This window comes from Tursiops truncatus, chromosome 4, assembly GCF_011762595.2.
Source record: "Tursiops truncatus isolate mTurTru1 chromosome 4, mTurTru1.mat.Y, whole genome shotgun sequence".
NCBI classification, from domain to species: Eukaryota; Metazoa; Chordata; class Mammalia; order Artiodactyla; family Delphinidae; genus Tursiops; species Tursiops truncatus.
Window position 1 is genome coordinate 72,110,663 of NC_047037.1, and position 24,365 is coordinate 72,135,027.

Here is a 24,365-nt window from a genome sequence, read left to right on the forward strand (position 1 = left end):
TCAAATACTTTTTCTTCAGTTAAAGCAATATAATTACTCATTTATCTCCCATTTATCATATCTGTGTGCTTACTATAGGCAAGGAATTAACTGGAATACTATTACTTTCTAGAAGCAGAGAGTTATTTTATTAAATTTGTATACTTAAAAATAAGCTTTTGACCAGTTAATTGTAGCTTTCTGGCTCAATATAGGACTATTTCCTTTTAGAACTTGGGTTTTCACCTGTGGAATCAGTAATGAATATTATAAAATTATTTTCTCTGGCGGATTTGTACAGAAAAATAGGATAACAATTTTTGTAAGACTGTGTAAACTTTGTTATAAAACAAAAGATATTCTTATATTCTCCAGTACCTCGAAAATGATGTATGTTCTTCAATTGTTGTTAACCTGAGTTAATTGATTCTTAAGATTTTCCCATGTCAAACTGATTTGGAAAAAAATATTGTTCCAGGACAAAATTATTCAAAACTATAGCTTTCATTTCATTGTTTCTGTGCAAAGGTTTGAGGTAGCATTTGTTCATTTGCTTTTCTGCCATTCTTTTCCAGTTCAGCAATATTTCTTAGGTCATTATGGTGATGAGGAAATGTGAGGCAAAAAAGAAAGTGTACACTCACGCACTCGTGATTGATAATTGTGCTATAAATTGGGGAGTCTTTTGGAGATTATTCTGAAACATTCTTTGATCTGTAATCTCAATTTGACATATGAAGAATCTGAAATCTCAATTTTGAAATACACTCCTAGGAAAACAACCCTGAGAGAAAAAATCCTCAGCAGCTTTTACTGAAAGATTTAGAGTGATTCTATGAAATACCACATGCCTAATAATCGAGATGAATATATTTGGAAATGTTTATAAAAAATGATATTGAAGAAAATAAAACAACATAAACTAATATGCACATACTAGTTACAACTATTAAAAAGGAGAGATATATTTGTGGATAGGGGTTGACAGCACAATAGAATTATGTGACTTGTTGCCCTTGTTTGTGGAATCTTTTTCAGGTAAAGATGTTTACATGTACAATAAAAATCCAGCTACTATAACAAATAACAGTGAATAAAAGGAAAACAGTTCATTTAAATTTGAGAAATGCTTGCAAATGGACAATATAACTATATACATATAAGCAAAATAATGTAATTAATTTTTTTTAATTTTAAATTTTATTTATTTTATTTTTGGCCGCTTTGGGTCTTCGTTGCTGCGCGTGGGCTTTCTCTAGTTGCGGCGAGCGGGGGCTACTCTTTGTTGCAGTGCGTGGGCTTCTCGTTGCAGTGGCTTCTCTTGCTGTGGAGCACGGGCTCTAGGTGTGCAGGCTTCAGTAGTTTCGGCACATGGGCTCAGTAGTTGTGGCTCGCGGGCTTAGTTGCTTCGCGGCACATGGGATCTTCCCGGACCAGGGCATGAACCCGTGTCCCCTGTGTTGGCAGGTGGATTCTTAACCACTGAACCACCAGGGAAGCCTGTAATTAATGTTTAGACACTGAAAGCTATAGATGCCATACTTGGGGAAAAAAACTTAGTATTTATGTGGAAAAAGGACAGCTTCTGAATTCTGAAACATACCAGTTACCAAGTAGAAAATCTTTCTAACAATTGTTATGTAACTTTACTCTTACAGGCCAAAGAGTGTGGCCAGATGCAGAATAAGTGGCTGATGATAAACATTCAGAATGTACAAGACTTTGCATGCCAGTGCCTCAACCGTGACGTATGGAGCAATGAAGCTGTGAAGAATATTATCCGAGAACATTTCATTTTCTGGCAGGTGGGGAGAGTTCATTAAAAATTTTGTAGTATTTTACTTCGGTACATGGGATGTCGGGGAAGAGGAATTGGGTTATAAACTGGAAATAATTCATAACTGAGTTAAGTTTTGACATATGAAGAAGTAAAACCACCCATAATGGCTGAAATAGTAAGGATAAGTGAAAGGGCAGCAATGAAGGGAAGGAGGAAAAAAGGAACCAAGCCGTGTAAACCGTATAGTATTCATATCTCAGAAGAGTTTGAACGTCTTGATAGAGTGTGCAGCTGTACTGTTCAATAGAAATGTAATGTGATTCAAAATTTTCTAGTAGCCACATTTAAAAAGGTCAAAAGAAACAGGCGATTGATTTTAATATATTTTAAAAATCAATATCTCTAATATAAAACTAATATTAAAATATTGATGAGGTGTTTTGATTTTTTTTTTTTGGTGTTAAACCTTCAGGATCCGGTATGTATTTTACACTTACAGTACAGCTGTTAGGACTAGTCACATTTCAAATGCTTTAGTAGCACATGTTCTAGTGGCTACTATAATTGATAGTGGGAACTGTAGAAGATCTTGAAGTAATCAAAAAACATTTGACTAAGACGTGGATTTTAGCTTGAGTTTGATAGTCTTTAATTGTATGTCCTTAAACTTGTCACTTAGCCTTACTGGCTCTGGTTTCTTTTTATATAAATTACCAAGCTAAGGGTAGATGATTGTGCTCCAATTGTTTATATTATGAAAAATTATAGGGAATTCCCTGGCGGTCCAGTGGTTAGGACTCTGTGCTTCCACAGGGGGCATGGGTTTGATCCCTGGTCAGGGAACTAAGATTCTGTATGCTGTGTGACACAGCCAAAAACATTTTTTTTATAAAATCAATACTTCTGAATGAACTTAATCTTTTCCCCACTGTAAGACATGCTATTAATGTTAGTAATTTGCCTGTTCATGTTTTACAGGCCCCTAAATTCAGTAAATTTTTTTCTGAATGGTAACCTTTTATTCAGCGACTGTTGATTGAGCATCTCTTTGCCTAGCAGTATGCTATGCACTTGAACTTACAATCTTAATATATTGTGATTTATTAAGATATATGTGGTTGAGAGTCAGGAATGAAATAGGTAGACAGATAACTTGAAAAGGAAGAGCAATACCTCTTTGAACTGGGAAATGAGGAAGAATGGATTGCTATATTTATGTAAGTTTCAGAAGTGACTGAGGGCAGGAAGTGGAGGGAGTTCACACTAGGTGGCCTTCATTTTCTCTTTAATTGCTGTTGGTATATAACAAGAATATAGCTAGTACTTTTCTAAGAGGCTGATTTTTTTTTTTAATATCAATGATTTAACAGGTTTATCATGACAGTGAGGAAGGTCAGAGATACATACAGTTTTATAAGCTAGGGGATTTCCCCTATGTTTCCATCTTGGATCCACGGACAGGTAAGGGTTATTTCAGCTTATGGTCTTTAACCTATTATTTAACTTTCAGTTACCTAAATTATCTTTAGTATTTGACTGGGTCCAGTTTCAAAATTGTTTGTAGTAATTTAGTTGAAGGGTTCTTGTTCGTGCCCTTTAGAATTATTTAAACATCTATTGATGTGTGTATTTAGGGAATATGTTTCCAACAACTTTGGGAGATGGTAGTATTTTATGTTTGTGCAGTTCTGTTCTTTCAAAGAATAACTGTTTATCTTCCTTATGATTTGTAAGGAATCCCCTTAGGTCACTAAAATGTTAAGATTGTTCAGGTACTGGTTGTAATCCCACCAAAGAAGCAGAGGGTAGAGCTGGGTTTATTATTAATTGATTGAGTTTTATATAAGTATTGCTTTCTCTGAATCTCGTCTTCCTAAATGGCAATAAATGATATCAGTAGATAAAGTAGTTCCTCCATCATGATGGCTGGGAATCTCTTAGGTTGGTTATAATTAATGTATCCCCTAGGTTATGAAGACACTATGTAACTTAAGCTGGTGTTGGGTGGGGATATGTTCCCAGTAAATTTTAATTATGTATATGCTGAAAGAAATACTTAGTGAGAATTTAGAAAGAGTGTTGATTTTATTTCTATATCCTGGTTTTTAATCTTTAGGTCAGAAGCTAGTAGAGTGGCACCAGTTAGACGTATCTTCTTTCTTGGATCAAGTAACAGGATTTCTGGGTGAACACGGGCAACTGGATGGACTTTCTAGCAGTCCCCCCAAAAAATGTGCCCGTTCAGTAAGTATGACTAAAAAGTGGTGATGGGCAGTTAACTGTCACTGTGTAGAAGTGTCTTGTGTGAAATGTTTCAGGTAAAGATGGTAAAGACAATAATGTAAGGGGTAGACAGTTACAATTTGTGGCTGCACAACATCTTACATTTTGATAGTTTCCTACGTAAGGGTTCTCTCTTCTCAATGAAATTACAGAATTCATACTTCCCATCTCCTAGGATCAGGCATGTGACCTAAGACCTGGATTTAGAAGTAAACAATATGAATATGTAGCAGTGAGCAGGAAGACTGACCAGCAAGCCTGGTAACAGAAAAACCCACTTCTTCAGGGGCAGCACCGCTTGGACTTTTGGAATCCAGGTCTGAGCAGCAGCGGAAATGGTATTTTTGCTAGAACAACTCTCATGGTGTAATTGGGCATTATTGCTGGTTACATACCTTTAGGACCTGGGTCTCAGGCCCACCCAAAGATTATTTCTATATTTGATTTCTATAATATGCTATCACTAGGCAGACCTGTTTGATAATTGATAACAAGATTAGTTGCAAGTAGGAGACCTTCAGAGATGTGGGAATCTCACACTGGTTGTAGCAACTGTTTGGGTTTGATGGCAGTGAGGATAAAATTAGTTACAGAGGATGTGACTTTAGCAGTCCAATATCATGCAGTGATGAAACAGTTCCTTAAGTTATTACCTAGAATAAAGTGCCCACTTAAGGAGAGGCTATGGGTGCTTGCCAAGGATTTGTATAGAATTCTTTTTTCCCCCCCTCCATTACTCAGAAATTTTACTTAAGTAGAATTCTTTCTTAAGGCATTAAAAAACCCAGGAAGTTTCTGTGATTTCCCTAAGAGAGTTTTCTCATCTTTTGCAGTCATAGGCTGATACTGTCAAAACACAGAGCCTGAGCTTGTGAGTTGATGAATTACAACATAAATTGAGTTTAAAATCTCACTAGATCTCTTATAAAAGTTAAGGGACTTAGTAGGGAAAAGAGTGGGACCATAAAATTGGACAGTGACATAGGGCTGATTTGGGTGACTAGTACCTCAGACCCCACTTCTGAACTAAATTCTCTGAATGTTACAAATTTTGATCAACTATGTACAAAGAGACACAGCAACAAATAATGGCTTAAACAAGGAAGACATCTTTTCTCAACAAGAAATTCAGAGGCAAGCAGTCTAGGACTTGTCTCATGTGGATGTCATCAAGGAACCAGGTTCCTTCCCGTTTTTTCCCCCCTCCATCCTTAGTATTGGCTTGTGTCCTCGTGGTCACAGTACAGATGCTACACTCCCGTATTCCAGCATGGACAAGGAGGGAAGGGGGTGGCGTCTCTATTACAAAGGTAAAACAGCCACAGATAAAGAGTTCTGCTTGTTTTAGCTGGACACATTTTCTTGTACACAGTTGAGGTTCTTTTAATAAGGAAGCAAAGAAGACTGGGTATAAAATAGGAAACTAACAGAGTCCATCATAATGTCATTCTTTAAAATGAGCCTTCATGATACACAGTGTTATTATCTGTAGTCAGTCCAAGCCATTGCATGTCACGTGAGCACATCTGTTTGCTTTCTTGTGAGTGCTATTTAAGTTTATTTTGAAAAATTTCAAAATAGCTTTGTTGAAGTATAATTAATGTCTAGTAACTGAGTATATTTAAAATTTGCAGTTTGACAAGTTTAGATATGAGCATCTTTTCATGTGCTTTTTTACCTTCTGTCTCTTTTGGTAAAGGGCCTATTCAGATCTCAGGCTCATTTGTCTCTTACTGGGTTGTATATCTCTTTTTTTGTGGGGGGGTGGGGCCCGTGCTGTGCAGCATGTGGAATCTTAGTTCCCTGACCAGGAATGAAACCCGTGCCCTTTGCAGTGGAAGTGCGGAGTCTTAACCACTGGACTGCCAGGGAAGGCCCCTGGGTTGTATATCTTTTAATTGAGTTGTAAGGACTTAAGATATAAGTCCTTTGTTGGATATATGGTTTGCAGATTTTTTTTTTTCAGTTTGTTGCTTGCTTATTCATTTCACGATGGTGTTTTTGAAGAGCAAATTTTAAAATGTTGATGAAATCCAATTTATCAACTTTCTTTTTTATTTTAACGTTTTTATTGGAGTATAATTGCTTTACAATGGTGTGTTAGTTTCTGCTTTATAACAAACTGAATCAGTTGTACATCTGTCCCCATATCTCTTCCCTCTTGCGTCTCCCTCCCACCCTCCTTATCCCACCCTTCTATCTGGTCACAAAGCACCGAGCTGATCTCCCTGTGCTATGCGACTGCTTCCCACTAGCCAGCTATTTTACATTTGGTAGTGTTTATATGTCCATATATAACCTACCACTCTCTCACTTTGTCCCAGCTTACCCTTCCCCTACCCCGTGTCCTCAAGTCCATTCTCTAGTAGGTCTGCGTCTTTATTCCCATCTTTCCCTGGGTTCTTCATGACCAGTTTTTTTTTTTTTTTTAGATTCCATATATATGTGTTAGCATACGGTATTTGTTTTTCTCTTTCTGAATTACTTCACTCTGTATGACAGACTCTAGGTCCATCCACCTCACTACAAATAACTCAATTTTGTTTCTTTTTATGGCTGAGTAATATTCCATTTTTTATATGTGCCACATCTTCTTTATCCATTCATCTGTCAGTGGACACTTAGGTTGCTTCCATGTCCTGGCTATTGTAAATAGAGCTGCAGTGAACATTGTGGTACATGACTCTTTTTGAATTATGGTGTTCTCAGGGTAAATGTGCAGTAGTGCAATTGCTGGGTCATGTGGTAGTTCTATTTTTAGTTTTTTAAGGAACCTCCATACTGTTCTCCATAGTGGCTGTATCAGTTTACATTCCCACCAACAGTGTATGAGGGTTTCCTTTTCTCCACACCCTCTCCAGCATTTATTGTTTGTAGATTTTTTGATGATGGCCATTCTGACTGGTGTGAGATGATATCGCATTGTAGTTTTGATTTGCATTTCTCTAATGATTAATGATGTTGAGCATTCTTTCATGTGTTTGTTGGCAATCTGTGTATCTTCTTTGGAGAAATGTCTATTTAGGTCTTCTGCCCATTTTTGGATTGGGTTGGTTGTTTTTTTGATATTGAGCTGCTTGTAAAGTTTGGAAATTAATCCTTTGTCAGTTGCTTCATTTGCAAATATTTTCTCCCATTCTGAGGGTTCTCATTTCATCTTGTTTATGGTTTCCTTTGCTGTGCAAAAGCTTTCAAGTTTCATTAGGTCCCATTTGTTTATTTTTGTTTTTATTTCCATTTCTCTAGGATGTGGGTCAAAAAGGATCTTGCTGTGATTTATGTCATAGAGTGTTCTGCCTGTGTTTTCCTCTAAGAGTTTGATAGTGTCTGACCTTACATTTAGGTCTTTAATCCATTTTGAGTTTATTTTTGTGTATGGTGTTAGGAAGCGTTCTAATTTCATTCTTTTGCATGTAGCTGTCCAGTTTTCCCAGCACCACTTATTGAAGAGGCTGTCTTTTCTGCATTGTATATTCTTGCCTCCTTTATCAAAGATAGAGTGACCATATATGCATGGGTTTATCTCTGGGCTTTCTATCCTGTTCCATTGATCTATATTTCTGTTTTTGTCCCACTACCATACGGTCTTGATTACTGTAGCTTTGTAGTATAGTCTGAAGTCAGGGAGCCTGATTTCTCCAGCTCCGTTTTTCTTTCTCAAGATTGCTTTGGCTATTCCGGGTCATTTGTGTTTCCATACAAATTGTGAAATATTTTGTTCTAGTTCTGTGAAAAATGCCATTGGTAGTTTGATAGGGATTGCATTGAATCTGTAGATTGCTTTGGGTAGTATAGTCATTTTCTTTTTCTTTTTTTTTTTTTTAACGTGGTACAAACGTTTTTTTCTAATTTAATTTAATTTATTTTTTTATACAGCAGGTCCTTATTAGTCATCAGTTTTATACACATCAGTGTATACATGTCAATCCCAATCGCCCAATTCATTACACGACCACCCCCGCCGCTTTCCCCCCTTGGTGTCCATATGTTTGTTCTCTACATCTGTGTCTCAATTTATGCCCTGCAAACAGGTTCATCTGTACCATTTTTCTAGGTTCCACATATATGTGTTAATATACGATATTTGTTTTTCTCTTTCTGACTTACTTCACTCTGTATGACAGTCTCTAGATCCATCCACGTCTCTACAGGTGACTCAATTTTGTTCCTTTTTATGGCTGAGTAATATTATGTTGTATATGTGTACCACATTTTCTTTATCCATTCGTCTGTCAGTGGGCATTTAGGTTGCTTCCGTTACCTGGGTATTGTAAATGGTGCTGCAATGAACATTGAGATGCATGTGTCTTTTTGAATTACGGTTTTCTCTGGGTATATGCCCAGTAGTGGGATTGCTGGATCATATGGTAATTCTATTTTTAATTTTTTAAGGAACCTCCATACTGTTCTCCATAGTGGCTGTATCAATTTACATTCCCACCAACAGTGCAAGAGGGTTCCCTTTTCTCCACACCCTCTCCAGCATTTGTTGTTTGTAGATTTTCCCATGATGCCCGTTCTAACTGGTATGAGGTGATACCTCATTGTAGTTTTGATTGGCATTTCTGTAATAATTAGTGATGTTGAGCAGCTTTTCGTTTGCTTCTTGGCCATCTGTATGTCTTCTTTGGAGAAATGTGTATTTAGGTCTTCTGCCCATTTTTGCATTGGCTTGTTTGTTTTTTTAATATTGAGCTGCATGAGCTGTTTATATATTTTGGAGATTAATCCTTTGTCCGTTTATTCGTTTGCAAATATTTTCTCCCATTCTGAGGGTTGTCTTTTCGGCTTGCTTACAGTTTCCTTTGCTGTGCAAAAGGTTTCACGTTTCATTAGGTCCCATTTGTTTATTTTTGCTTTTATTTCCATTACTCTAGGAGGTGGATCAAAAAAGATCTTGCTGGGATTTATGTCAAAGAGTGTTCTTCCTATGTTTTCCTCTAAGAGTTTTATAGTGTCCAGTCTTACATTTATGTCTCTAATCCATTTTGAGTTTATTTTTGTGTATGGTGTTAGGGAGTGTTCTAATTTCATTCTTTTACATGTAGCTGTATAGTTTTCCCAGCACCACTTATTAAAAAGACTGTCTTTTCTCCATTGTATATCCTTGCCTCCTTTGTCATAGATTAGTTGACCATAGGTGCTTGGGTTTATCTCTGGGCTTTCTATTTTGTTCCATTGATCTATGTTTCTGTTTTTGTGCCAGTGCCATATTGTCTTGATTACTGTAGCTTTGTAGTATAGTCTGAAGTCAGGAAGTCTGATTCCTCCAGCTCCGTTTTTTTCCCTCAAGACTGCTTTGGCTATTCGGGGTCTTTTGTGTCTTCATACACATTTTAAGAGTTTTTGTCCTAGTTCTGTAAAAAATGCCATTGGTAATTTGATAGGGATTGCATTGAATCTGTAGATTACTTTGGGTAGTATAGTCATTTTCACATGATTGATTCCTCCAATCCAAGAACGTGGTATATCTCTCCGTCTGTTGGTATCATGTTTAATTTCTTTCATCAGTGTCTTATAGTCTTCTGCCTACAGGTCTTTTGTCTCCTTCGGTAGGTTTATTCCTAGATCTTTGATTCTTTTTGTTGCAGTGGTAAATGGGAGTGTTTCCTTAATTTCTCTTTCAGAGTTTTCATCATTAGTATATAGGAATGCAAGAGAGTTCTGTGCATTAATTTTGTATTCTGCAGCTTTACCAAATTCATTGTTTAGCTCTAGTAGTTTTCTGGTGGCATCTTTAAGATTCTATAAGTATAGTATCATGTCATCTGCAAACAGTGACAGCTTTACTTCTTCTTTTCTGATTTGGATTCCTTTTATTTCTTTTTCTTCTCTGATTGCCGTGCCTAGAACTTCCAAAACTATGTTGAATAACAGTGGTGAGAGTGGACGTCCTTGTCTTGTTCCTGATCTTAGAGGAAATGCTTTCAGTTTTTCACCATTGAGAATGATGTTTGCCTGGGTTTGTCATATATTGCCTTTATTATGTTGAGGTAGGTTCCCTGTATGCCCACTTTCTTGAGAGTTTTTATCATAAATGGGTGTTGAATTGTGTCAAAAGCTTTTTCTGCATCTATTGAGATGATCATATGGTTTTTATTCTTCAGTTTGTTAATAGGGTGTATCACATGGATTGATTTACGTATATTGAAGAAACCTTGCATCCCTGGGATAAATTCCACTTGATCATGGTGTATGATCCTTGTAATGTGTTGTTGGATTCTATTTGCTAGTATTTTGTTGGGGATCTTTGTATCTATATTCATGAGTGATATTGGTCTGTAATTTTCTTTTTTTGTAGTATCTTTGTCTGGTTTTGGTATCAGGGTGATGGTCGCCTCATAGAATGAGTTTGGGAGTGTTCCTGCCTCCACAGTTTTTTGTAAGAGTTTGAGAAGGATGGGTGTTAGCTCTTCTCTAAATGTTTGATAGAATTCACCTGTGAAGCCATCCAGTCCTGGACTTTTGTTTGTTGGAAGATTTTTAATCACAGTTTCAATTTCATTACTTGGGATTGGTCTGTTCATATTTTCTATTTCTTCCTGGTTCAGTCTTGGAAGGTTATACCTTTCTAACAATTTGTCCATTTCTTCCAGGTTGCCCATTTTATTGGCATAGAGTTGCTTGTAGTAGTCTCTTAGCATGCTTTGTATTTCTGCAGTGTCTGTTGTAACTTCTCGTTTTTAATTTCTAATTTTATTGATTTGAGTCTTCTCCTGCTTTTTCTTGATGAGTCTGGGTAATGGTTTATCACTTTTGTTTGTCTTCTCAAAGAACCAGCTTTTAGTTTTATTGATGTTTGCTATTGTTTTCTTGTTTTCTATTTCATTTATTTCTGCTGTGATCTTTATGATTTCTTTCCTTCCACTAACTTTGGGTTTTGTTTGTTCTTATTTCTCTAGTTCTTTTAGGTACAAGGTTAGATTTTTTTATTTGAGATTTTTCTTGTTTCTTGAAGTAGGCTTATATAGCTATAATCTTCCCTCTTAGAACTGCTTTTGCTGCATCCCATATGTTTTGGATTGTCATGTTTTCATTGTCAGTTGTCTCTAGGTATTTTTTTATTTCCTCTTTGATTTCTTCAGTGATCTCTTAGTTATTTAGTACCGTATTGTTTAGCCTCCACGTGTTTGTGTTTTTTACTTTTTTTTCCCTGTAATTGATTTCTAATCTCATAGCGTCATGGTCACAAAAGATGCTTGATATGATTTCAATTATCTTAAATTTACTGTGGCTTGATTTGTGACCCAAGATGTGATCTATCCTGGAGAATGTTCCGTGCGCACTTGAGAATAAAGTATAATCTGCTGTTTTTGGATGGAATGTCCTATAAATATCAATTAAGTCCATCTTGTTTAATGTATCATTTAAAGCTTGTGTTTCCTTATTTATTTTCATTTTGGATGATCTGTCCACTGGTGAAAGTGGGGTTTTGAAGTACCCTGCTGTGATTGTGTTACTGTCAATTTCCCCTTTTATGGCTGTTAGTATTTGCCTTATGTATTGAGGTGCTCCTGTGTTGGGTTCATAAATATTTACAATTGTTATATCTTCTTCTTGGATTGATCTCTTGATCATTATGTAGTATCCTTCTTTGTCTCTTGGAATAGTCTTTGATTTAAAGTCTATTTTGTCTGATATGAGAATTACTACTCCAGCTTCCTTTTGATTTCCATTTGCATGGAATATCTTTTTCCATCCCCTCACTTTCAGTCTGTATGTGTCCCTAGGTCTGAAGTGGGTCTTTTGTAGACAGCATATGTACGGGTCTTGTTTTTGTATCCATTCAGCCAGTCTATGTCTTTTGGTTGGAGCATTTAATCCATTACATTTAAGGTAATTATCGATATGTATATTCCTATTACCATTTTTCTATTTGTTTGTGTTTGTTATTGTAGGCCTTTTCCTTCTCTTGTGTTTCCTGCCTAGAGAATTTCCTTTAGCATTTGTTGAAGTGCTGGTTTGGTTGTGCTGAATTGTCTTAGGTTTTGCTTGTCTGTAAAGGTTTTAATTTCTCCGTCAAATCTGATTGAGATCCTTGCTGGATAGAGTAATCTTGGTTGTAGGTTTTTCCCTTTCATCACTTTAAATATGTCCTGCCACTCCCTTCTGCCTTGCAGAGGTTCTCCTGAAAGATCAGCTGTTAACCTTATGGGGATTCCCTTGTATGTTATTTGTTGTTTTTCCCTTGCTGCTTTTAATATTTTTTCTTTGTATTTAATTTTTGATAGTTTGATTAATATGTGCCTTGGCGTTGGTCTGTAATTTTGGTCTGATAAATCTCTGATAAATCTCCTTGGATTTATCCTGTATGGGAACTCTGTGCTTTTGGACTTGATTAACTATTTCCTTACCCATATTAGGGAAGTTTTCAACTATAATCTCTTCAAATATTTTCTCAGTCCCTTTTGTTTTCGCTTCTTCTTCTGGGACCCCTATAATTCGAATGCTGGTGCGTTTAATGTTGTCCCAGAGGCCTCTGAGACTGTCCTCAGTTCTTTTCATTCTTTTTTGTTTATTCTGCTCTGAAGTAGTTATTTCCACTATTTTATCTTCCAGGTCACTTATCCATTCTTCTGCCTCAGTTATTCTGTTATTGTTCCCTTCTAGAGAATTTTTAATTTCATTTATTGTGTTGTTTATGATGGTTTGTTTGCGCTTTAGTTCTTCTAGGTCCTTGTTAAATGTTTCTTGTATTTTCTCCATTCTATTTCCAAGAGTTTGGATCATCTTTACTATCATTATTCTGAATTCTTTTTCAGGCAGACTGCCTATTTTCTCTTCATTTGTTAGGTCTGGTGGGTTTTTACCTTGCTCCTTCATCTGCTGTGTGTTTCTTTGTCTTCTCATTTTGCTTAACTTACTGTGTTTGGGGTCTCCTTTTTTCAGGCTGCAGGTTCTTAGTTCCCGTTGTTTTTGGTGTCTGTCCCCAGTGGCTAAGGTTGGTTCAGTGGGTTGTGTAGCCTTCCTGGTGGAGGCGACTAGTGCCTGTATTCTGGTGGATGAGGCTGGATCTTATCTTTCTGGTGGGCAGGTCCACGTCTGCTGGTGTGTTTTGGGGTGTCTGTGACCTTATTATGATTTTAGGCAGCCTCTCTGCTAATGGGTGGGGTTGTGTTCCTGTCTTGCTAGTTGTTTGGCATAGCGTGTCCAGCACTGTATCTTGCTGGTCGTTGAGTGGAGCTGGTCTTGGCCTTGAGATGGAGATCTCTGGGAGATTTTCGCCATTCGGTATTACGTGGGGCTGGGAGGTCTGTTGTGGACCAGTGTCCTGAATTTGGCTCTCCCACCTCAGAGGCACAGCCCTGATGCCTGGCTGGAGCACCAAGAGCCTGTCATCCCCACAGCTCAGAATAAAAGGGAGAAAGAAAGAAAGAGAGAGAGAGAGAGAGAGAGAGAGAGAGGAAGGAAGGAAAGAAAGAAAGAAAGAAAAGAGAAAGAAAGGAGGGAGGGAGGAAGGAAGAAAGAAAAAGAAAAAGATAAAATTAAAAAGTTATTAAAATAAAAAACAAAAAATTATTATTAAAAATTTTTTAAGTAGTTAAAAACAGAAAGAATGAAGAGAACAACCAAACCAAAAAACAAATCCCCTAATGATAACAAGCACTGAAAACCATACTGAAAAAACAGAAAAAAACCAGACAGAACCCTTGGACAAGTGCTAAAAGCAAAGCTGTACAGACAAAACCACACACAGAAGCATACACATACGTACAGAAAGAGAAAAAGGGGGGGAAATATATATCATTGCCCCCAAAGTCCACCTCCTCAATTTGGAATGGTTTGTTGTCTATTCAGATATTCCAGAGATGCAGGGTACATTAAGTTGACTGTGGAGATTTAATCCGCTGCTCCTGAGGCTGCTGGGAGAGATTTCCTTTTCTCTTCTTTGTTCGCACAGCTCCCGGGGTTCAGCTTTAGATTTGGCCCCGCCTCTGCGTGTAGGTCGCCTGAGGGCGTCTGTTCTTCACTCAGACAGGACGGGGTTAAAGGAGCAGCTGTTTTGGGGTCTCTGGCTCACTCAGGCCGGGGGGGGGGGGGGGAGGGAGGAGTATGGAGTGCCGGGTGAGCCTGCGGCGGCAGAGGCCAGCATGATGTTGCACCAGTCTGAGGCGCACCGTGCGTTCTCCCGGGGGAGTTGTCCCTGCATCCCGGGACCCTGGCAGTGGCGGGCTGCACAGCCTCCCAGGAGGGGAGGTGTGGATAGTGACCTGTGCCTGCACACAGGCTTCTTGGTGGCTACAGCAGCAGCCTTAGCGTCTCATGCCCGTCTCTGGGGTCCGCGCTGATAGCCACGGCTCGCGCCCGTCTGTGGAGCTCCTTTAAGCAGCGCTCTTAATCCCCAGTCCTCGCGCACCAGGAAACAGAGGCAAGAAAAAGTCTCTTGCCTCTTCTGCAGTTCCAGACCTTTTCCCAGACTCCCTCCTGGCTAGCCGTGGCACACTAGCCCCCTTCAGGCTGTGTTCACGCGGCGAACCCCAGTCCTCTCCCTGGGATCCGACCGAAGCCGGAGCCTCAGCTCCCAGCCCCCGCCCACCCTGGCGGGTGAGCAGCCAAGCCTCTCGGGCTGGTGAGTGCTGACCGGCACCGATCCTCTGTGCGGGAATCTCTCCGCTTTGCCCTCTGCACCCCTATTGCTGCGCTCTCCTCCTTGGCTCCGAAGCTTTCCCCCTCCGCCACCCTCAGTCTTCGCCCATGAAGGGGCTTGTAAGCCTAGTGTGTGGAAACCTTTCCTCCTTCACAGCTCCCTCCCAGAGGTGCAGGTCCTGTCCCTATTCTTTTGTCTCTGTTTTTTTTTTTTTCTTTTGCCCTACCCAGGTACTTGGGGAGTTTCTTGCCTTTTGGGAGGTCTGAGGTCTTCTACCAGTGTTCAGTAGGTGTTCTGTAGGAATTGTTCCACATGTAGATGTATTTCTGATGTATTTGTGGAGTGGAAGGTAATCTCCATGTCTTACTCGTCTGCCTTCTTGAAGCCTCTCTCAGCTTTCTTTTATACTTCATGCTTTTTGTGTCTTATTTGAGAAATCTTAGCCTAACCCAAGATTTTATCTCATATTTTTTATAGTTTTAGCTCTTCAGTCAGTGATCCACTTTGAATTAATTTTTGTATATGGTATTAGGGTGGGGTTGAGTTGGGGTTTTTTGTTTGTTTGCCTATGCCTGTATGCTTGTCCCAGCACTATTTGTTGAAAAGATTATCCTTTTCCCATTGAATTGCCTTTGTACCTTTGTCAGAAATTGATCATGGATGTGTGGGTTTATGGCATCTATTCTTTCCAGTGATTGATTTGTCTACCTTTATGTCATTATTTTACTGTCTTAATGATTACTATAGCTTTGTAATAAGTCTTGAAATTGCATGGTGTAAGCCCTTCAACTTTGTTCTTTATAGTTGTTCTGGCTATTTCAGGTCCTTTGCATTTCAGTATAAGTTTTAGAATCAGCTTGTCACTTTCTTCGAGGAAAGCTGCTGGGACTTTGATTGGAATTACATTAGCTCTATGGATCATTTTGGAGAGAATTGACATCTTAGCAGCATTGAGTCTTCATATCCATGGACATGGCATATATCTCTCCATTTATTTAAGCCTTGAATTTCTCTCAGCAATGTTTTGTAGCTTTTGTATATTGACCTTGTAGCCTGCAGCCTTGCTACACTCACTTATTAGGTCTAGTAACTTTTTTGTAGATTTCTTAGAATTTTCTATATACATGGTCATGTTGTCAGCAAATAAAGACTGATGTACTTCTTCCTTTACAATCTCTATTCCTTTTATTTCTTTTTCTTTTTCTTTCCAGTACAAAGTTAAATAGAAATAGTGAGATTAGACATCCTTAACTTGTTTCTGGTGTTGGGGTGAAATTATTCAGTATTTGACCAATAAGTTTGATGTTAGCTATATGTTTCTTATATATATACCTTATCAGATTGAGGAAGTTTCCTTTTATTCCTGATTTGCTGAGGTTTTATGAGAGGTTTTTGTCATGTGATTTTTTGTATCTATTGAAATGATAATATGGTTTTCTTTTTTAGTGAATTCCATTGGTTGGTTTTCTAATGTTAAACCAACCTTACATTCGTGGGCTAAAACCCACTTGGTTATGATGCATTGCTTTTTTATATATTGTTAAGTTTGATATACTAAAATTTTGTCAAGAATTTTTATATCTCTGTTTATGAGGGTTATTGGTTTATAGTTGTTTTTTTTTTTTTTTTTGTCTTTTGTTTTCCGTGTAAGAGCTTGATCTTGTCTGGCTTTGGTATCAGGTTAATGCTGGCCTCACAATGAACTAGGAAGTATTTCTTCCTCTTTGGTTTTCTGGAAGAGTTTGTGTAGAATTGGTATTATTTCTTCCTTAATAATTGATGACATTTACAAGCGAAGCCACCTGGGCATAGAGTTTTCTTTGTAGGAAGTTTTAAACTACAAATTCAATTTCATTGATAGATATAGGACTATTTGGGTATCTGTTTCTTCTTTATTGAGCTTTAGTAGGTTGTGTCTTTCCAGGGATTTGTCCATTTTACCTGAAGTGTCAAAGATGTAAAGTTGTTCATTGTATTTATTATTCCTTCAATGACGGTGGTATCTGTAGGGATGGCCCTTTTTCCAGTCCTGTAACTGGTAATTTGTGGCTTTTTTTCCCCTGACAGTCTGACTAGAGGCTTATCAAGTTTATTGACTTTTTAAAAACCCAGCTTTGGGTTTCATTGATTTTTCTTTTGTTTCCTAAGTTATTGGTTGATTTCTGTCCTTTTTCCTTCTGCATGGTTTGAGTTTAATTTAATTTTTTTCATATGGGGTACTTTTTAATTTAAGATGGAAATTTAGTTATTAATTTGAGACTTTCTTTTCTAATGTAGGCATTTAGTTCTATACTTTCTCTGTAAGTGCTGCTTTAGTTCCATTCCACAATTTTTTTTAGCTGCAAGGGGAACTGGTAAATAGAATTTTTTAGTGGGACATATTTCATTTATAGACATAATTAGGATTCTGTAAGTAAGGATTCAGAGGAGAAAGAATGTTGGGTAGGAAGCCAGCAGTGTCTACCATGGCAGCAATCTTTAAAAATCAAGCTACACGTTATGCAATATCATTATTATAAACCTGCAGTTCACCTAAGCCATTGCAGGTCACATGGGCACATCTACTTGCTTTTTGTTTTTGTTTTTTTTGGTGGTAAATTAGCCTTAAGTTTCTTTAAAATTTAAAAAAGTTTTTTTGCTATATGATTGGCAGATAGGGAAAGCCAAATTGAGGGTCCTTTAGTTTTTTGTTAGCAACCTAAACTTTTTATGGTGGAAAATTTTTAAGTACAAGGAATTTATTGAGCTTCTGTGTATCCATTAACTGATTTCAATAATTAACAACATGTGGCCAGTCTTATTACAGTTATACCCCATCCTTTGTGCATTATTTTGAATCAAATCTCAGAATTCATTGTTTCATTCATTAAATACTTTGGCATGTATCTTTAAAAGATAAAGGTTCTTTTTATTTTTAAAAAACAGTCATAGTACCATTAACATAACCTCTAAAAATTAACAGTAGTTCCTTTATATTATAAGGTATCCAGTGTTCAATTTTTGGCTATCATAAAAAATTTTTTTTGTATAATTTGTTTTGAGTTAGGATCTAAATAACTTCCATTCAAGCAATTCATATTTTGTGACTCAATAAGTTTAGTGAAACCTGTGACATTAGAACTTTTCCAAGGCAAAAGCTATTGACACTTGTTTTTCATGATCACAGTGAAAACCTTCATTGAAATTAAGCTTGGGAAAATATAGTTGTTTTTTCATATTTTTTTTGCGGTGTTTTGTTTTGAATGTTAAAGATCTGACTGTTAGATTTTTTGAAAAATGATCATTACTGAGTTATTGATTGATTGATACCCTTCTGTGCGCCAAAGCAGGGCTAGTTGAAGTATACAATGGTAAGCAAGATAGACATCTTTCTCTGTGCTTAGTCATTTTAAATACTGATGTTTTGGTTTTATATTTGAAATCTTAATTCATGTCTTGTTCTGGGCAAGGAATAAATTGTTTTCTTGATTCCTCTCCCCTACCACCAAATCTTGTGCTTGCAATCATTGTGCCAGATGGTATGACAGTTTTTATTTTTGTTTTTAAAATTCCATTCCAACTTGGCTGTGTAAGACAAAGTTGTTGCCCTCAAATAGCTTAAAATTTAATAGAAGAGATACATCCAGCAGAAAATAATAATGGCAAGCTGTTACATTTCCTGTGCCCTATTTGACTTGATTATTTTTTGGTTTAACTGTTTTCTTTTTCTTTCTACCCATGTTTTATGACTGCATCTTGCAGGAGAGTCTTATAGATGCAAGTGAAGACAGCCAGCTAGAAGCTGCCATCAGAGCCTCCTTGCAGGAGACACATTTTGATTCCACACAGACAAAACAGGATAGCCGCTCAGATGAAGAATCTGAATCTGAACTTTTTTCTGGCAGTGAGGAGTTCATATCCGTTTGTGGCTCTGATGAGGAGGAGGAGATAGAGAATCTTGCCAAGTCTAGAAAGTCTCCCCACAAAGATTTGGGGCATAGAAAAGAGGAGAACAGAAGGTCACTGACTGAGCCCCCTGCCAGAACTGAGCCTGGAACAGCCACAAACCACCAAGGATTGCCAGCGATGGATTCAGAAATATTGGAGATGTCACCTGAAAAATCAGATGGAATAGTGGAGGGCATTGATGTAAATGGTGGGTTACATTTTATATTTCCTTTACTTAATACTTGAATATTACTGAAGGGATTTGTTTATTTGTTTAAATTAGTCTTCTATCTTAAGCAGCTATATCTCTCTATATATTTTTTAACCCTTCCTTTAGGACCAAAAGCACAGCTGATGTTGCGGTATCCAGATGGAAAAAGGGAACAAATCACTCTTCCAGAGCAAGCTAAACTACTAGTAAGTATATCTAATTGGAAGCATTTACTCGAAGCAGAAAAACTAATTGGCATAATTAGCTTGATGATTCTTTGAAATATGTGTTAGGTCTGACCTCTAACTGGAAACTTCACTGTGGTGAATCTTAATTCCAACTGCTTTATTTCCTTCCCAAATTATCTTGGGCAACTCACATAGTCCATTGTAGCCAAGGCATTTCTGTTCCATGGCTGCATGTAATAGAAACCCAACTGAAATTATTACCTGGAAAAGGGGAGTGGGGTTATTTGAAGACTGTAGAGGGGCCTCCTGGGTTTCCTAGTAGCTGGAACTGCAAAGTAGTTAAGAACCAAGACTATTTTCCTGTGTGTTTCTCTTGTGGGGCCTGTTGGGTTTTCCCCTTGTGATTCTCTACTTCATACCATTCTTCTCTCTGTATTCTGGTGGCTTTTGTTTGCAAAACAGCTTGTACATAGTCTGTCATACCGGTGCTTTGAGGGCCTTTTCCTCCAGAGTCCACAGCTGATGGGCCCTCCCTCCATATTTTTCAACTTCTAGAAAAGAGAATGAGTCTGACTTGCTTAGATTAGCCTATGAATGGATCCTCCTTGAGTCAGGTGTTCATACCTGGCCATTTGCTGTGGCTAAAAATAATTAGAATCTTGAAGACTGTGACTTGAATGCAAGTAGGCTCTGGCCTCTGGTGCTAATATCCAGACTGTCTCCCTAGTCTAGTAATTGGAAAGGAATGGGAGATGAGACAATGAATACAACAAGTATAGACCACTTTTTTGAGAAGGTTGGTTGTGAAGCTAGAGTGGGGAGTGAGCAGTAATCAGAGGGGAAAAGATGATCGAAGGAGAGACTGAGCATGTTTAAGTCTTATGGGAGGTATCTGCAGAGAAGATGTTGAAGATACCTGTAAAAGAGTGGTATTCCGTGGTGGCACAGTTTCTGAGATGACAAGAAGGGATTCAATGCACAGGTGACAAGATAGGATGAACGACATATCTTCCATGATAAATAGAAAGAAGGAAAACTGATAAAATGTTTAAAAATTAGGACAATAGTTTTTTTGTTTTTTTTTAAGGGAACTTTATTTTTATTTATTTATTTATTTATGGCTGCTTTGGGTCTTCATTGCTGCACAGGCTTTCTCTAGTTGTGGTGAGCGGGGGCTACTCTTCATTGTGGTGTGTGGGCTTCTCATTGTGATGGATTCTCTTGTTGCGGAGCACGGGCTCTAGGCACATGGCTTCAGTTGTTGTGGCACAAGGGCTCAGTAGTTGTGGCTTGCGGGCTCTAGAGTACAGGCTCAGTAGTTGTGGCACACAGGTTTAGTTGCTCCGTGGCATGTGGGATCTTCCTGGACCAGGGCTCGAACCCGTGTCCCCTGCATTGTCAGGCAGCTTCTTAACCACTGCACCACCAGGGAAGAAATTGGGTTTGTTTATTGGAGAGACAGTAATAACCCTGTATATTTCAGTATCACTTAATGGCTCTAAATTATTGGGTGCAGGTTTAGTATCTCCCCATCCAGAGGGTTATATTGGCCCTTCCATAAGAGTAAGCTTCAATTATCTGAAAGAATAACTTAAACTTTTATCTGATTTTAAAATGAATGTTATATTTTTAATTCTTCAATATGCTCTTTCTTTTTGTTTCCATCTAACAGCTTTGTCTTTCTGTTATTTTTCATAGGCTTTGGTGAAGCATGTCCAATCTAAAGGATATCCAAATGAACGTTTTGAACTTCTCACCAACTTTCCTCGAAGGAAACTCTCTCATCTGGACTATGATATTACATTACAGGAGGCAGGCCTTTGTCCTCAAGAGACTGTCTTTGTACAGGAAAGAAATTAACATCATGGCCTGACCTCTCTCAGCTTACCCCTTTTTTTCCCTTTTTCTGTGAGATACCATGTCACTGAGTATGTATTTTGGCTCATAGGACCATAGAGCCAAAGTTGGGCAAGCAAGTCACCTGCCTTCTCTTTTATTTCTTGTTCTCTCCTATAATCAGTCTCACATACCCCACCCCACCCCTCTTTTTCTCTCTTCTCCCATTTTCTTCTTTTTCCTACTTTTCTCTCTTTCTTACCTAATCTGGTGACCAAATGGAAGTGTTAGGATAAGACCTCCTAGTACTGGCAGCAGGAAATGTATGTTCCAATAAGTGGTCTCTTACACAGCACTTTTTTGGGATCAAATGATAATGTTACTCCTCAGACTCCTTTGGTAAAGGAATGGCTAGATTCAGAATAAGAGCAGCCTCCTTTTTTTGTAAGCCCCATGTTTAGTAGGGAAAGGAAATTCTCTAACACATGTTTTGTTTTATTATTCATGTAGGAAATAATCGTGTAACAGTGTCCAGGGTTTTGTTTACATGGAAAAAGCGTCCTTTATAATTATTGCTCATCATATTTAAAATTTTTTTCAAAGGATTCCCATCTTCCCAGCTAGAATTGTTTCCATGATATGTGTTATTGACAGAAAGAATGTTAAACTAGGGTGAGTAGCATGGGGTGGCTTTCAATATCCTAGCCTGAGACAGCTTTCTTTATTACTCTATAAACTATCTTGATCCTGCTAGTCCTGGAATGGACATTTCGTGAGCATATTGTGGTGACTGGGATAGGAAGGTGCTTGCTGTTCTTGCCAGTGCAGCATAATAGTTCCTTTGGCCCTTCCATTGTTTGGGTCCACAAGTGATCTGTAGGAAGGCAGATGTTCAATAATCATGAGTACAGTGGCTTGTAGTTGTAACCACTATGGTTATTGATTGTCCTATGTACTTTAAGGCATACTTAATGTATGCCCCAGGGGAAAAAGAAAAGATGCAGCTGAGAGTTGCTAACCATGTTCCTTTGGTTAGAAATAATGATTCATTTTTTACCCTTGGTTGGAACAGTCTCTAAAAGGCTCTGGTGACTGAATGAGCCTAATTCCTCATGCTGTTTCTTGCAAAAGGTATCAAAACTGAAAACCTCTCTAAGTAGAAGACCTTTAAAATCAATTCATAAGACAACATTTAGTAAGGGAGGTGGGGAAGATTACCAGTAATCTTCAGATGTGGGTTTTTTCTGCCAACAAAAGCCACATTCAAATTATAGTTGATGAATGCTTTTTTCAGTATTATTTAGAAGAGGCCATCTTGAATCTATATAATATGATTTGACTTATCAGCTTCACATTATGCTCGATTCTTATTTTGAGCTTTAGAGTCCTCTGAAGGGGTAGTAGTAACTCTGGTGGCAAAAATCAGAACTTTAACTTGTTATAAAACCATAATACAGAATGAACGTATTTTGTCAATTGGGGTTTAGATTGACTGATTCTTCTGCTTGAGGAACATAAATTGCTATTGCTCAGAGACCTTTAGGTTCCCATCTACTTTAAGATCACTCTCTTCGCAACTAGGGGATTAAAAAAAAAAAATGCTTGTTTTTGCTAGTACACAATTAGCGAATACAGTTTCTAATGGTTGGACTTTGAGGGACCCTCTCTAAAGAATGAGTTATGTATCTCCTGAAGGAAATCATGGAAAATTCTGTTTATTCTTCAGTGAGTCCTATTGAATTAATGTTCTTACATTTTTTTCTAAGTCTGTGTAAGTGCTTATGTATAAGTATATAATTGTATAAATATTTATAAATATATTTATATAATTACAATTTCATTTATACCTTGAGTCAAAGTTCTCTCTTTAGATTGGTGACTGAGTAATACCACTTCGGTGTTTTTTTCATAGGCTCTCGAGGCTAACTAGCAGCTTCTGATTTAGTGAGGAGGCATGGTTTTCATGTTAATTCCTCAGTTGTATCTCTGAAATTGGATAATACACTTGCTATCTGAAGAAAAGAGCTATATACAAAGGTGCATTAGAGGGTAAAAAAATTGTTGGTTGTAGACAAGGTCAGAAATCTAGAAATTCAGGGAGGCACAGGGTAAGAAATGAGGTTATGCTCAGTGTTGGTGCTGTCATGGCATCTATCTCCACTCGGCAAAGTCACAGCTAAAGTCCAAATCTGTCAAAAATATGAAGTCAAGAATTTTCCCCATAGGATTCTGTTTCATTCTTTTACCTACTAGTTTCTTTTTATAAAACATATCTAGAGAACTTGAGACAACATGTTCGTTAATGATAAGATGTAGTTCTTTCTGATAAGCTCAGCCCTGGCATATCCATTTATGAGAAACCAAAGTGACTTTTTCAACTTCGATTACTGTGAGATGACCACATCAAAGTGATATAAGTAAGCATATCAAAGAGATAGGGCATGAGATACTGATCCAACTTAGATAAAACTGGAGTGTTTAGAGTACAAGATTAGAAGATTTTATTTTATTTTGAGGCAGGAGTGTAATTATCCTGGCCTTGATATAGAGGCCCATGGGGGAGGCATTATGGATTGTACCCAAGAAGAGTATGGATTGTGCTTTGTTCAAGAACTTAATCCACTTAGGTAGTATGTCTTATTTCTTCTGCAAATTCCTTAGCTCTTTGGAGGAGAGGTTTTATTGAATAGATAAAATGAAGTTAGTAAGATAGGTAAAAATAGTCATTCCTTGTAGGTATTGGAAACAGCTTGAGAGAGATCTTAAAAGGTAAGGAGGAAAAGAACAAGATAGACTTTGAGAGTAAATGACAGGAGACAAATATAAAGAGATGAAATGAAAACTAGCAGGGGAAAGGTAACAGGAAGTCTTTTGAATTTGATTTAGGAAGGAACCAGAGAAGAGAACAGCTAAATGAGGGAAGAACAGGGAACTAATTTTGAGTAACTAATGTGCGAAGTACTTTATGTGCATTTTCTCCTTTAATCTCCCTAAGAACTCTACCAAATGGATATTTCCCCCATTTTATAGATAAGGAAGAAAATTGAAGTGCAGAGAACTTGTTCAGGATGTCACAGCTAGTAAGTAAGTGGCAAAATCAAAATTGGCATTCATGCTTTTCACTCCCATGCTGTAGTCTCCTGCAATAGGAATCAATTTGCTCAAAAGGTTATCTTCGCATTGTTTGGCTCTGTAAGTTATCATTTGATTTTTTTCCTTAAAGCTTGTGAGATTTGTGCTATGCCTATAAATTCTTATTTACACTGTTATTTTGAGGGGCAGATTACTGATTGCTTTTTTAAAATGATACAGTGATGAAAATGTAAGAGGAAAATAACTATGGCATTATTTGCCAAGAAAAAATGGAAAGGATAAAAAAGAATTTTATCAAATTTTTAACCATTTCTCAGAAAAGATACAATTATCTTTTCTATATCCCATCTGTATTAGATTATTGAAACTTCTATGTGTATATTTTTAAATCTCCTATAAAATTCTACTTCCTTGATTCTATAAGTTAACAATTATTTGAGTCCTTAATCAAAGTTGGAAAAATCTTGAAATCCAAGATCT

General features: G+C 37.5%; 1 protein-coding gene across 6 annotated transcripts in view; it reads left to right on the plus strand.

Moving 5' to 3' along the window:
* UBXN7 (UBX domain protein 7) overlaps positions 1-22,636 on the plus strand; it is a 62,282-nt gene extending 39,646 nt beyond the window's left edge. For 5 of the 6 annotated variants that reach the window (XM_073804078.1, XM_033855670.2, XM_033855673.2 and 2 more), the window contains 6 exons: positions 1,638-1,784; positions 3,130-3,220; positions 3,876-4,003; positions 18,372-18,765; positions 18,895-18,974; positions 20,655-22,636. In XM_073804078.1, coding sequence (XP_073660179.1) covers positions 1,638-1,784; positions 3,130-3,220; positions 3,876-4,003; positions 18,372-18,765; positions 18,895-18,974; positions 20,655-20,816 — 1,002 coding nt within the window. In that variant the 3' untranslated portion in view covers positions 20,817-22,636. The remainder of the gene's footprint in view (positions 1-1,637; positions 1,785-3,129; positions 3,221-3,875; positions 4,004-18,371; positions 18,766-18,894; positions 18,975-20,654) is intronic. The other variant, XM_033855674.2, reaches the window with a different exon arrangement.
* Positions 22,637-24,365: the final 1,729 nt, after the last annotated feature.